We start from the raw sequence: 12,345 nt of genomic DNA on the forward strand, positions 1-12,345 counted from the left end.
CATGGGGCCTCCATTCCAGGGCTGTAAAGCCATCTACAAACATGTGGGAAGAGGATGGTGCCTATTCAGGGAGCTGCAGACTAGGCAGCTATCTTTCGACAGATGAGCCAGAGGAATTTCTACTGCAGGGCTCAATTGTTCTGGGCCCTCAGCTCCCTTTTGTGCAGGAGCAATGAAAAGTTGTGTTATGACAACGGTTGACAAAGTGTTTAATGAAAGCCACAGTTGGCAGTGACAGAATTTCAAGCCATCCTCTTTTTCTCCGATACCTGTCATCAAAAGGTGCAGAAATGCTTTTGACATAATCTTCTGCACTGACAGATAAATGGTTTTGATGTGAGGGTTGGAAACTTTCACCTTGCAGAACAGAATTCAGCCATCATCGTGGTGGACAGAGACCAGGAGCCGTGAATGTCTCTGTTCCTTTGTCTGGTTTTCAGCAGAGAGCTAGGTGGCTTTTCTCTGCACTGGTCAAGGTCCCAAAGCAGGGGTAAAACTTGGACATAAACTCCTGATCTGTCCTGCACCTTGGCCAGGGGGACAGGATTGGCCTGTCACAGGTCAAAGAACTGACTGATCCCTCTCACTGCAAGCAGGACTCTTTCTCTGATGGCATTGTTTCTTTTGGGAGGTAGTTTGAGCATACCTAGTTATTTAACAAGACTTCAGTCTCTGCAGAGTTCAGTGATAATGCCACTTTCATAATGCCAGCTGAAGGCAAACACTGCTTTCTATTCTAGAAAGAGACTAGAATAACTGAAAAGACAGACCAGGGCCCTTCCCATATTGATTTAACAGGCTCTCAGTTCCTGATCACAGGCATCTTAGTGACAGGAGGGGAAAACCCTGCATTGTTGGATTAGCCAGTACAAGGAAGACTTGAATGGATAAATAATATGCAGAACACTTTTCATGCCAGTAAATCAGAATAAAGTTTAAAAACATTCACCAGCTTTTCCTTTTCAATAGAAGCTGTATGGAAAAAACAGCCTGAATGTTAGGGGCCACTCAGGTTGGTTGTTTTGTTCTTTCTCCTCTGCCAGCTGTAGAAAAGTAAGCTTTGTAGGATGCTTCCCTGAACTCACAGCTCAGGCTCTTGAATTTATATAGTAGACTTCTGTTTTCTTTCTTTCTTGGAGGGATCAAAATATCCTTCCTTCAGTAATTCAGCATACCCATGCAGAGGAGCAGGGCACTGAGCAGTTTGTGGGCAGCCCCACTTTTGGGTCAGCTAACCTCACCTGTAGGTGCTGGGAAATGGGCAGAACATGCACCAAAGCCATGGGCACTTGGAACTGGCATAAAACACTGCAGGTGATGCTTTATAAACTGGCTTTGAAGAGATGCTCAGGGTGAGAGATACCTCAGAGGGCTGGGCAGGTGCTGGTTTGGGAAAGGACGGGGTTTTGGTGTTGGGAGCTGATGGCTCTCTTTCTTTGAGAAAGACATTTGGAAAACTGACGGCAGGAACATTTATTTGGTGATTCATTGGGCAGCTGTGGCATCATCCCAAGGGCTCCTTGAGAAGGGATGCATTCTGTGCTGCAGAGGAACAGCAAATGTTCCAGCTTGCAGTGATGTGACAGCTGTGCCCTGGGCTTGGCATCTCCATCAGCCTGCACTGCTGGTCTGCTCAGCTCAGAGAGGCCAACCTGGTGGGGACATGAAAATCCTGCACTGCTTCATTCACTGCTGGACATTTGGGACCCACATTTAGGAGTGGGAGAGCATCCTGTGCACCCATGACCTCAAGTTTTGAGCTCCCTCCTTTATTTGCATTACTGGAGCCCAACCAAGATCGAGGCCTCATTTCATCAGCATCAGGCAAAGCAAGACAATACCTACCTCAATTTTATTTACAGTCTAAATAGACAAGACAGACAAAGGGTGGCTGTGGAAACAAAAGCTCTGGAGAGGTGATGTGACATGACCGGGTCACACAGCAGGAGATGAAGAGAGCCAGGAACAGACAGAGGTTTCCTGACTCTCAGTCCCAGTGATCTGTCTATTGAAACATGTTAATTCTTTCTCTCACTTCAGTGCTGTGACTGGCATGCCACACACTGCCTAGTGAGGGGATCAGAGTTCTGGGAAGCACATCCTTTGATTGCTAATGCTTCAGGCTAGAAATTCTTGGGTTTTTAATATAAGTTAAAATACAGCTAGTGCCAGAAACTCAGTAAACTTTATTTTGGCGTATCTATGTAATTTCAAGTCTCCCGCTTGTTTTGTACTGACTCTATTTCTAGCTTTCATTTCCCCACTGATTTTTGAGCAGTGTAGTGCACATTTAGTGAGGTGGTTGGGGTGAGTAATGTGGAGAGAACTGAAGACTTTGGTGTTCAAGAGGAGGGAGTTCACCTGAATTTCTGCAGCAGATGTTGGGAAGTCTTTCTGTTGCTAGTGCAGCAAAATCTCTTTGTGCTATCTGAAGAGCCAGCTACTTGTGCAGTGACTTTGATGTTCAAATGTCCTGAATGGCAGAAGCAATAATCAGAAAGTCACTTTGGGTGATGTTAAACTGTGGCTGTGAAATCCTTTAATTTATGAAGATGTTTGTTTTTCACTTGTGAACTTTGGAGGTTCCTGTCAGTGTCACTCAGTGCTTGAGCACAGGCTAAAACAGGGACCTGGTCCCTCTGGCAAGTGCAGGGATGGCCAGTTCTGGTGCATGTGTTCTTGTTTCTTGCTTCATAAAACAGCCCCTTAGCCTATTGCAGAGGAATGTGTTGAGGAGAAATACATTACCTGAAAAATGTGAAGTTTGGCTGCAGTAAAAGGCATATAAATGCATGAAAACAGATGGATTCATGCACCATCATGTCTGGCTGTATTTCCCCCTTTTAGTTTGTCACTTGTGTTTCTGTGTTGGCTTTATTGTGCTGAGCCTGTAGGAGGTTACCTGTTGTATTTTTCTTTTTGCCTGTAGATCAGGCAGGGGCAAGCTTCAGCATGATCTTACTGTGTGGTTAAAAAAAAAAGTAGTAATGTAATCTGTGGGCAAATTGCACTTTAATTCGTAATTGTGCTATGAATATGGACTTGGCTTTCAAACACACTCTGAGTTTAAACTGCAGTTTGACTTTTATTTAGATAAATGCCTTTGAGTTCATAGTGAAATGGATATCTGCTGTAGGCTGGTATTGATTTAAAGGTCTCTTGAGTGTTTTAAAAGACAGTAGGGGCTTACAGGACAGCATATTTTAAACTGAGATGCTTGGTTAGATTTTACACTCCTCTATAACTTCAGCTCTAGGCTCTGTTAAGAGCCAGCCTGTGTTGCTGATTTGTGGAGCATTCTTCCACAGCAGGTATTGGCAAAAAAATTGAACATTTTGGGCAAGATGCAAGGAGCTGAAATGATGGGGAATGGTGTGATGTGAGAGCCATCAAATGATTCCCTGGTGCAGGGGAACGCTTTGAGGACTTCCCATAAATGCATTGCAAGAGGGCAGGTGATCAATATCTGCTTTTTAGCTTGAAAGAGGTGTTTATCACTTCCTGCAAAGTTGGTAAGCTTTGTAGTCTTTCAAGTCTTGCTATTTGCAAGGCTGCTGTAAGCCTGGATTTCTCTGTGCATTGCCACAGAGTGCAGTGTGTCAGTGTGAGCGCTTCAGGAGAGATTTTTCATCAGTGCTCTTCTGGCAGCTGCCTTTTCTTTGTGTGTGCCTCAGCTCCTGTGTCATGGAGCATTGGTGGAAGTTCAGTGGGTGCACTGGTGACTTAGATCCTGTCTGGGTTCCAGACCTGCTTGCTCTCTGTGGGCACAGTTTTAAAGCAACAAAAATCCCAAACCAGGGAAGGAAGATTGGCCAGTTTTCTAGACAGACTGGCTTGGTGGTTTGAATGAGCAGCTCAGTGTTTGAGGGCTTATCTAAAATCAAGCAGTGAATCTTTTGGGCTGTGTTCAGAGGTGCAGTAAGAGGGTGTAACCTCCCTGCAGAGGAGGCAGCAGGGCTGAATTTTACCCAGGGTAATATCCGAGAGCAGGGTGTGGAGCAAAATAAAATTAAAGAAGTCCCCTTCACAATTTCCTTACAATTTACTGTGGTTGCTGTTCTGCTACCACCCATCAATTTGCCTCCTCCCTCTTTAGATTACACTCTCACAGAAACATGCCAGCACTGCATACAGAAGGGTAATTAAAGCACTTGTTACTTTCTGCATCATTAGTCACTTGGTCTTAATTGATCTGGTTAGTCCTGGCTGCAGGTTTGACCTGTCCTGTGTGCAGTGCTGAGAGTGCACATCTTGGAGGGAAGGCTCTGCTGTTGCACTGTGTGATGCTACAGCAGAGCATGGCAAAGCTCTTGCTTGTGGTGTCTGGAATTAGCACTTAATTTGCATTATTTTGCCTGTTTGCTGTCCCTAGCAATTGCTGCAGTGTGTTCCTTCCTGCAGCATGTTGAGCTCTGGATGTGTTTTCAGTCAGGGATGTCCTGTGAGGCAGATCTGCTCTCCCACCAGGCTGCACAGCCCGTTTGCCATCCATCAGTGCTAGAATACTATTTAGGTTTAGATTTGGGCTGTTGGATAGCTGGCAAGTGTTGGCTGGGGTTGTTGAGGACCAAAGTGTGTTATACTGCATGGCTTGAAAGCTGCATTCACTGATTTAAAAAGAAATCAGTGACAGACTAATTATATCATCTTGTTAAAAAATGTAGAATATATTGCATGTTTACACATAGCAAGTGTACATATGTGTATTTTGTGTGTAACACACAGTGGTACAAAAAATACCCTGTGTGAATATAGCTATAAAATATTTAGTGGAATGTTTGTTGATTGTTTCAGTTCAGACTTTAATTTGTCAGGAAACATCCTATTTGTCTGTGATTAGTTTTGTGGTTGGAAATAATCAATAGTAGAATAATAAATGTAATTGTGTAATATGAAGACAAATTAAAACCACACTAATCTAATGCAAAAGAGGAAGAAGCTTGGGGAGAGCTAGATAAGATTTTTGTCATGGAACTAAACTCACTTGTGTATTCAGCAGAAAAGTGCTGCTCTCCTGTTTAGGTTCTCAAAACCCAAAACCCAAACCCTCCTAGTGCAATCCAGAATAATTAAGATGACTCTGTTTTGCTGAGCAGGGTGACTGCATTTTGCTGATCCCTCTGTCTTTTATTTTAACAGAAACCTGAGCTACAACAAGTTGGCAGAGATTGATCCTTCTGTCTTTGCAGAGCTGTCGAACCTGCAGGAAGTGTAAGTATTCCTTCAAAGGCTTTAATTGTGTTTTGCCATGGCTGCTTGTGGGCTGTGAGGAAATTATATCTAGTTTCCTAAGACAGTACCTTCCTTTAGCGAAGTTGAATGAGCAGGTCTGACTTGGTGTGGAGGTTTTTTTCCCTCTCTATTGTATCTGGGCTGCTTTTTTTAAACTAATCAATGAGCAGAACACAACATCCCAATTAAAACAGCAGAGCTGTTATTGGAAATCATTGGAGTTTGCCTCCCTGGGTGTTGTGCAATGCTCGGAGGCAGCAGTTGAGCACACCTGAGCACACACAGAGCTCCTTGCTGAAAGCACAACCCTGAAGCAAGGCACAGCAGCCTGGATTGTGACACCTGATGCCAACCTAGCCCAAATCTCCCAGGAAACAAAGGTGTAGTGTAGTGGATAACAAAGCACTTAACTGTGCCTCCTCCTCTCCCAGACATTTGTGCTCCTTTTGGAACCAGAGCAAGCTCTGCTGGAAGTGTTGCTAGAAGAGGCTAAACCAGCAGAGCTGTCCCCTGCCCTGGTGGGGAACAGAGGAGCTGCTGCATGTCTAGTGGCTGTGCCAGCCCCTCCTTGCTGTAAAACAAACCCATTTCAGGGAATGCAGGTTTTCCAAGCTCCTGATCTCTGAGAATGCTCAGCAGTTTCACTCAGAGAGGGGCTGCACTGTCAGCCCTTCACAGGGGTGCCTGGAGTTCTGATTTTGGGGTTTAAAAACCAAAAGTGCCTGAGATGGCAGGTGGTGGGCTGAGGTAATGAGCTGTGTTTGCCTGGTGAATCGCTGGCATACTTGAGGTTTGGGCTCTGTTTGAAGAGCTACTGCTGCCTCATGGGAAACTGAAAAAACATTTCCTTTCAGAAACAATACTGTGCTCTATCAAGGATTTGCTCTTGTCCTCCGTCTGTTTTCATTAAGTGTTGGCTCTTGGACTTGTGGAGGGGCCAGATCCTGTGATTCTTAAATAGGCAAAAAGTGGAATTCTCCCTGGCTGATGGCTGCTGGATTGGACTGTGGAGATTCATGCAGCATCTCTCTCATGGCCTGATTGCCCCTGGCTCTTCTATTTACATGAATAGTAGGGACTTGCTGGGAATCATGAGTAAGTGAGGAATGGATATTAGGAGTGACTGCAGTGCTCTGAAATCAGCTCTGCACAATCTTTAGAGAGAAAGTGATGTGGGTCAGCAGAACACTGCCTGCAGGATCTGTTTTCTCAACTTCTCTTTTCACTGTGGAAAGCCTTAAATTGCTCTGTGCTTAAAGGAGAGAATTGCAGCCCTGATTTATAATTATCCTGACATGACTGTGGCTTAGCAATGGCTTTTATTCATGGAAGTGCCTGAAGGTGTGTGACTTCAGGGAGCACAGGGTGGGAAATTGGGAAATGCGTGTGGCTTCTGATTCCCCAGGTAGGGAATTCCCTTGAGCAAAGTGCTGTGCATGTGTGTAGAGCAGTGAACAGTTCCATGCTGTAAAAAGGTGTCAGGGTTTCTGGGGAGATAAGTAATGCAGCCACAGTGTAATGGGTAGATAAGAGCTGCTAGCTGTGTCAGAAGGACAGGGTTAGGGAATGGGGAGAGAGCAGAAGAGTGAGTAGGAGGGAAAGGGAGCAGTCAGAAATGGGAGACTGGAGGGGAGGCAGAGGTCTGGAGCAGAGCCTGGAAGGCAGTCTGAGGGAGAAGCTCTATTAAAATCCCTATCTACTAATCTTGGTTGCTTTTGAATAACAGCTAAACCACAGACCACTGAAATAAACTTCATTTCACAAGGAGAACCACATCTCTATTGCCAGAGCATCTTCTCTCTGAGTTTTTTTTTTTTTTAAAGCACTTGACAAACATTCATGAAATAAGCATCATGCTGTGGCATGTCTCGAGAGCAAGTCAGTGTTTCTCTGTGCATGCTGTGCTGGGCAAACCAAGGCACCCTCAGGGAGAGAGATTGCCCCAAATAATAGATGCATTGATAAGAGCTGAACCTCCCATGATGCTTCAAACGTGCTGTCTGTGGTTCCTGAACATTGCACAAGGCTTAAAACTCTGTGTGTGTCTCTCCATGTGAATAATTACTGTGGCATATTTTGAAAACATTTTGTTTTCCCTTGATTTAAAGAAAATATCTGCAGACCAAAAGATTGAAACTTCATCCCTTATCTTCAGTGCTGTGCTTTGCTTTACTGAGATTGTGATAAAGTCAGAGTAGAATTTACCCTATGCTTCTCCCTGAGTTTAGGCAGTTGTTTGTGTGCTTTGTTTTGGTGGCCTTTATGAGAAGCTCTTAGAGAAGTTTTAAGTCTGTGTAGGATGAAATTTAGTGGTTCAAAGTGATCCCACTTGCTCTGTAGTAAGTGGTGGAGGCTCAGGGTAGGGGCTGGACTGGGACATTATTTTCCTTCAGGACACTTGATCTTCCATCCCCTTTGGTGCCTTCATGTGGTGACAATCCCCTGGTGCCCGTCCATTCTCATTCCATGGATGGATGGATGGAGGGTGCTGCTTGTGGGATGGGCCCTGTGCCCCTTTCTGGCCTTTCCCCAGCTCATGTGGATCATGGCATTCCCCAAACTGATGGTTTCATGTCTCTCAAGCTTTCCAGGCTCATTGGTAGCAAATAAAAGTAGTAACCAAGCTAAAATTCCTCTCCAAACAACTCACCTTTTCTTTTCTAAAGTGCCTTTCAGTGAAAGCTCTGGAGAGCTGTGCTATTTTTGAGCAGGCTCCATTTCAGCTTGACACCAGCCTGGCAACTGGACTGTAAATATTTTATATGGGTGCCCCCCCCTCCTCCTCTGCCTCAGCATCCAGAGGGTTTGTGTTGTCAAAGGTGAGGGCTGGGGAAGGAGACTGAAAGTTTTTAAAGTTGTTGAGCCCAGCTGCTCTATTTTGAGGGGGTTTTTTTCCCCTCTTTTTTTGTTTTTTATTTTTCAATTCCTTTACATAGGGAAAAAGAAAAGATGAGTGGGAAATCCCAGGCAAATACAGAGCTTGGCTGTCTCCTCTGTGTCAGCAAATGGTGCCTGTGAGCCAAGAGAGAAAATGAGGTGGGAGAATCACTTCTGACTGATTCCTGCCATGGCAGGAGGCTGATATATGAATATCACACTTATGTCAGAGCAGGGTTTGACCAGTTGTTAGATGCTGCTTGGTGTCAGAGCTGCTTAACCAGAGCTGACCCAGGCTCCTTCTTCTCCTGAAGATGCTTAATGAAAACATGCTCAAATAAGCATTTTAATGCTCCTTCCAGCTTGCTCTGTACCTTTGGAAGCTCCAGACCATGTTGTAATATGAGCAACAGTGAGCTTTTAGTTGCAGAGTGGAGCTCCTTGCTGAATTGCAATGCATCTGGCTTTTTTCCCTTACATTTTAAGGCATGGGTATAATGTCAGAGGCAGAGGAAAGCTTTTATCCCAGCAGTGCTTGGAACTCCTCGTGAAATCAAATATCTTGCCTCCTCTCAGAGGAGCCAGAAGGGAAGTTCTGGGATAAATGTGCCACTGCCCTCTCCCACCTGCCAAAAATAGTGTTAAAAGGAAAGAAGAGGGGAAAAAAACCAACATAATTTAAGATTGCCCCTACTCATGCCTGTGGCTTAGCAACCCTGGGCTGTGCAGCTCTGGGATGCTGTGCTTTGCACCCAAATTGTGAACTTTTTGGGGATTTTCTGCAAAAGGAGAGCACTTGGAAGGCCCAGAGTGACCAGGGGTGGTTTGGGGGTGCTGGGGAGCCTGGCCAGGGCTTGGCTGTGATCACTGCAGTGAGAGGGGGGAGTGGGTGAGGAGACTGAGAAATTAGGTAATTTTCAGGCAGCCAGACGAGCGACTGTTAGAGTAATTAATTGACTAATTCACCGTACAAACAAGGGCTCTTTAAAGCAAGGAAGAGCCAGTCACATGGCAAGGATCTGCTTTCAGTCAGGAAAACACTTTGAAGCATTAGGCCCTGGCAGGGGACGTGTCTGTGCTGGTGGTGCCATTAACCAGGGGCTCTCTGTGCTCCCCAGATGCCTGGCCTGGTGACATTTCTGTGCCTGGTGACATTTCTGTGCCTGGTGACATTTCTGAGCCCAGCACTGCTGCCTTTGTGGAGAAATCCCTCTGGGATTTCCAGAGCTGGGCCTGCTGTGGACAGGATGCCATCAGGTTGTGCCCCCAGGCCCTGACCTGGTGTGAGCAGGGGAAGGGTTAAATTTCTGTCCTAAGCCATGTCACACATGGCTTTAAGGTGCAGAATTCTCCTGTCTCTGGTTTGATTCTGGAAACACAGGCTAGGGGAGGGCTGTGGCACAATGCTTTCCTGCCTGGCGCTTTGGGGAGGGGATGGCAGGGGGGAAAGGCCTAAAGATCAAGGTGTGGCCATCAGAGGCCCAGAAAAACCTCTTCAGATGGAGGGTTCTGCCTCAGTGCCAGCCCTCCCCTGCTCCTGTAGGCCTGGGCACATGCTGCTTGCCTTCAACCCTGGTTTCTGTTTCTTGCAGGAGGCTGGACCACAACGAGCTGAGTGCCATTCCCTCGCTGGGCTCTGCTGCTTCCAGCGTCCGCTCCCTGTACCTGTAAGTCACTGTCACCTCCTCTGGCTCTCTCTGGGGAGGGTTCAGCTGCCTCTGGGAGCTTCATGGATGTCACACTTGTTCCTGCTGACTCTAGAGTTTGGTTTTTGGCTTGTTAAGAAATGTAAGAATTAATTAACCTTAATTAAGAAACATCATCTGGAGTAGTGTGATTTGTGTGAGGTTGTGTGTTGTGCTTATGGTTAGTGGTAACTCAGGTCAGTAAATTCCACAGGTTGAATAAAACTTCTTTTTTCTCATCTGCCTTTAAGTTTCAACCATTAGGTCATACCTGTGGTATTAAATTTTACATTTGCTTTATTGTTCTTTTTATTCCTGGCCCTGTTCTGATCATTTCTTCTTTCCCCTTAAAGCCAGAGAGTATTCATATCTTAATCTTTTAGGGAACTCATTCCAGACTTGTTTTTATTATTTCTTTCAACTTCTTTTTAACATTTTCTTTTGAGATTTCTTTTTCTCAGAAGAAATCATGCAGTGATTGCGAAGCATGATCTGCACAAGGTTTGAAGTTCCTAACTTTGGTAGTCTAGATGGCCACAGAAGCATCAGACACCTGAGAGCCCTTGTGTATTGACCACCAAGGATCTTGGGTCCATGGTGCTGCTGAATGAAATAAAATATTAAAATATAAAACTATTTAGTATCTAAAGAGTGTGGATTTCTGAAAATTAATTTTTGCATGTGTGTGCTTGTACTGTGCACTGAGAAGGAATTTTGCTGAGGTATGCATGATACCTCCCAGGTTCCTGGGAAGTGTTTATGGCTAACAGGGACTCCAGCAAAGTGCTGGAGCAGTTCAAGTGGTGGCTTCCAGCCTGCATGGCCCTGTGGATTTGGTGCTTCTTGTGGTGGAAAATCATCTGTGACCACACCACCAGCTGATTGGCCTCTCTTGCTCCAAAGGCTCTGACTTTTTCTGAGGCAATCTTTATCTGCTGACTTACTGTGCTGCCACATTTGTGCTGTGCACTAGCCTTTGAAAAAGACCTCCAGAAATCTGATTTATGGATGGAAAGCTTGCACAGAATTTGCCATGCAGGGATATAGTTTTAGGCCCCCCAGATTGGCTTCTCTTTCTCATGAAGTCTATAAATGCTCTGAGTTCCACAAGCCCCTGTTGTTATTTTTTGCTATTAATTTCGCTGTTGGCAAAAAACCAAATTGCAGGAGCTTTGGGTTTTTTATTCCTGAAATGAAATGAGCAGTTTGGACAGGGGGAATAATGGCTTGTGGAAGGCAGTAGATTTACAGCTCCTCTGAAATTTCAGAGTGGTGCAGAAGGAAGGAGAAGCTACAAAGCCAAATGATAAAAGAATGGTATTCTGAACAAACCTGCTTAGTATCACTTTCCAGAAATCTGAATTGCTCTCCTCAGCTGCTGCACATAAATAACTCTGATAGCAGGATTTGTAATACTGCTGTCATACTGCTGCAAGAAGGGTCTCTTTGTTCAGCTTGTATTAGAGAATGCCACATCTTTTTCCCCTTCCATTTCCTTTTAATTTTTATCAGAGATAAAAATAACCTGAATGATGTTTTAAAGTACCTGCTCCAATCAATGTTGCTGAGTCACATTGGAATGATTTGCTGAGGAAGTGAAGTTTTCTCCATCTTTGGGAGTCTTTAATCAATTGCTTGGCTTCCTAAAAGATGGGCTTTTAGTTCAACCCTAGGTTAATGGGCTTGATAGGCAAATTGGTGGGTAAAGTTTAGCCTTGTGTGGTGTGAGGAATCAGATTATATGGTCATACTGGTTTCTTCTGGCTTTCCAATCTGTGAAGTAATAATTGGGGAGGCTGCCAAACCAAACCCAGGGTGAAGACTCATAATGAAGACTTGTGTACTGAGAAACTGGTTTATGTTTAAGTGTATAGTGTTACAGTGTATTCTTAATGCTAAAGAAAAATAAATACATTTCCTTTTTGTTTTTTTCAGTGTTTAGAAATGTATGAAGTGTGTTTACCTCACAAACCTCTGAAGTAGGTTTTGTATATTGCATGTGGTTAAGTATTTCCAAAGGACTGTTAATGTATTATAAAAGCAAGGCTTGTGTATTTGTCACTCAAAACATCCCTTCTGAATGAGTTATTTCATCTCCTACTCTTCCTAAACAGCAGAACACACTTTTTCTCATTTTGGGGCTGGGAGAAACAATACTGCCAAACTCAAATTTTCCATAAAGTTTGGTGGTTGTGTGGGTTTTTTTGGGTTTTGCTTTTTTTTTTTTTTTTTTTTTTAATGAGCTCTGCTTTGCATTCCCTGCTTTTGGGTTTTCCATACCTGTCTCCATCACCCAAAACTTGCCTGACCCCACATGTGTGAGGACCAAAGGCCAGTTAAATATATGTGTAAGCATGTGAGAATCTGCTGAAGAGAGAATTCTCAGAGCTTTCTGCAAGCCTTTGGATGTCCCAGGCTGCAGATGGATGCAGACATAACATATGTACCAAAAATGCTTTGTCCTGATACCCTGCCATGAAGTTTGGTTCAGTTCAGTTATTCCTCGAAGAATCAGTTTGTTTGCCTTGCATGTTGAAAATATTGCCAGAGT

At 44.4% G+C, this 12,345-nt stretch overlaps 1 protein-coding gene across 1 annotated transcript in view; it reads left to right on the top strand.

Annotated features, from left to right (window-relative positions):
- The window catches only part of LRIG1 (leucine rich repeats and immunoglobulin like domains 1), a 93,738-nt gene that overhangs the window by 30,129 nt on the left and 51,264 nt on the right, over positions 1–12,345 (top strand). Inside the window, 2 exon segments of the mRNA XM_074550408.1 lie at positions 5,140–5,211; positions 9,702–9,776. Of these exon segments, the coding sequence (XP_074406509.1) occupies positions 5,140–5,211; positions 9,702–9,776 (147 nt within the window).

Source organism: Zonotrichia albicollis, chromosome 12 (assembly GCF_047830755.1).
Source record: "Zonotrichia albicollis isolate bZonAlb1 chromosome 12, bZonAlb1.hap1, whole genome shotgun sequence".
In the NCBI taxonomy this organism is placed as follows: domain Eukaryota; kingdom Metazoa; phylum Chordata; class Aves; order Passeriformes; family Passerellidae; genus Zonotrichia; species Zonotrichia albicollis.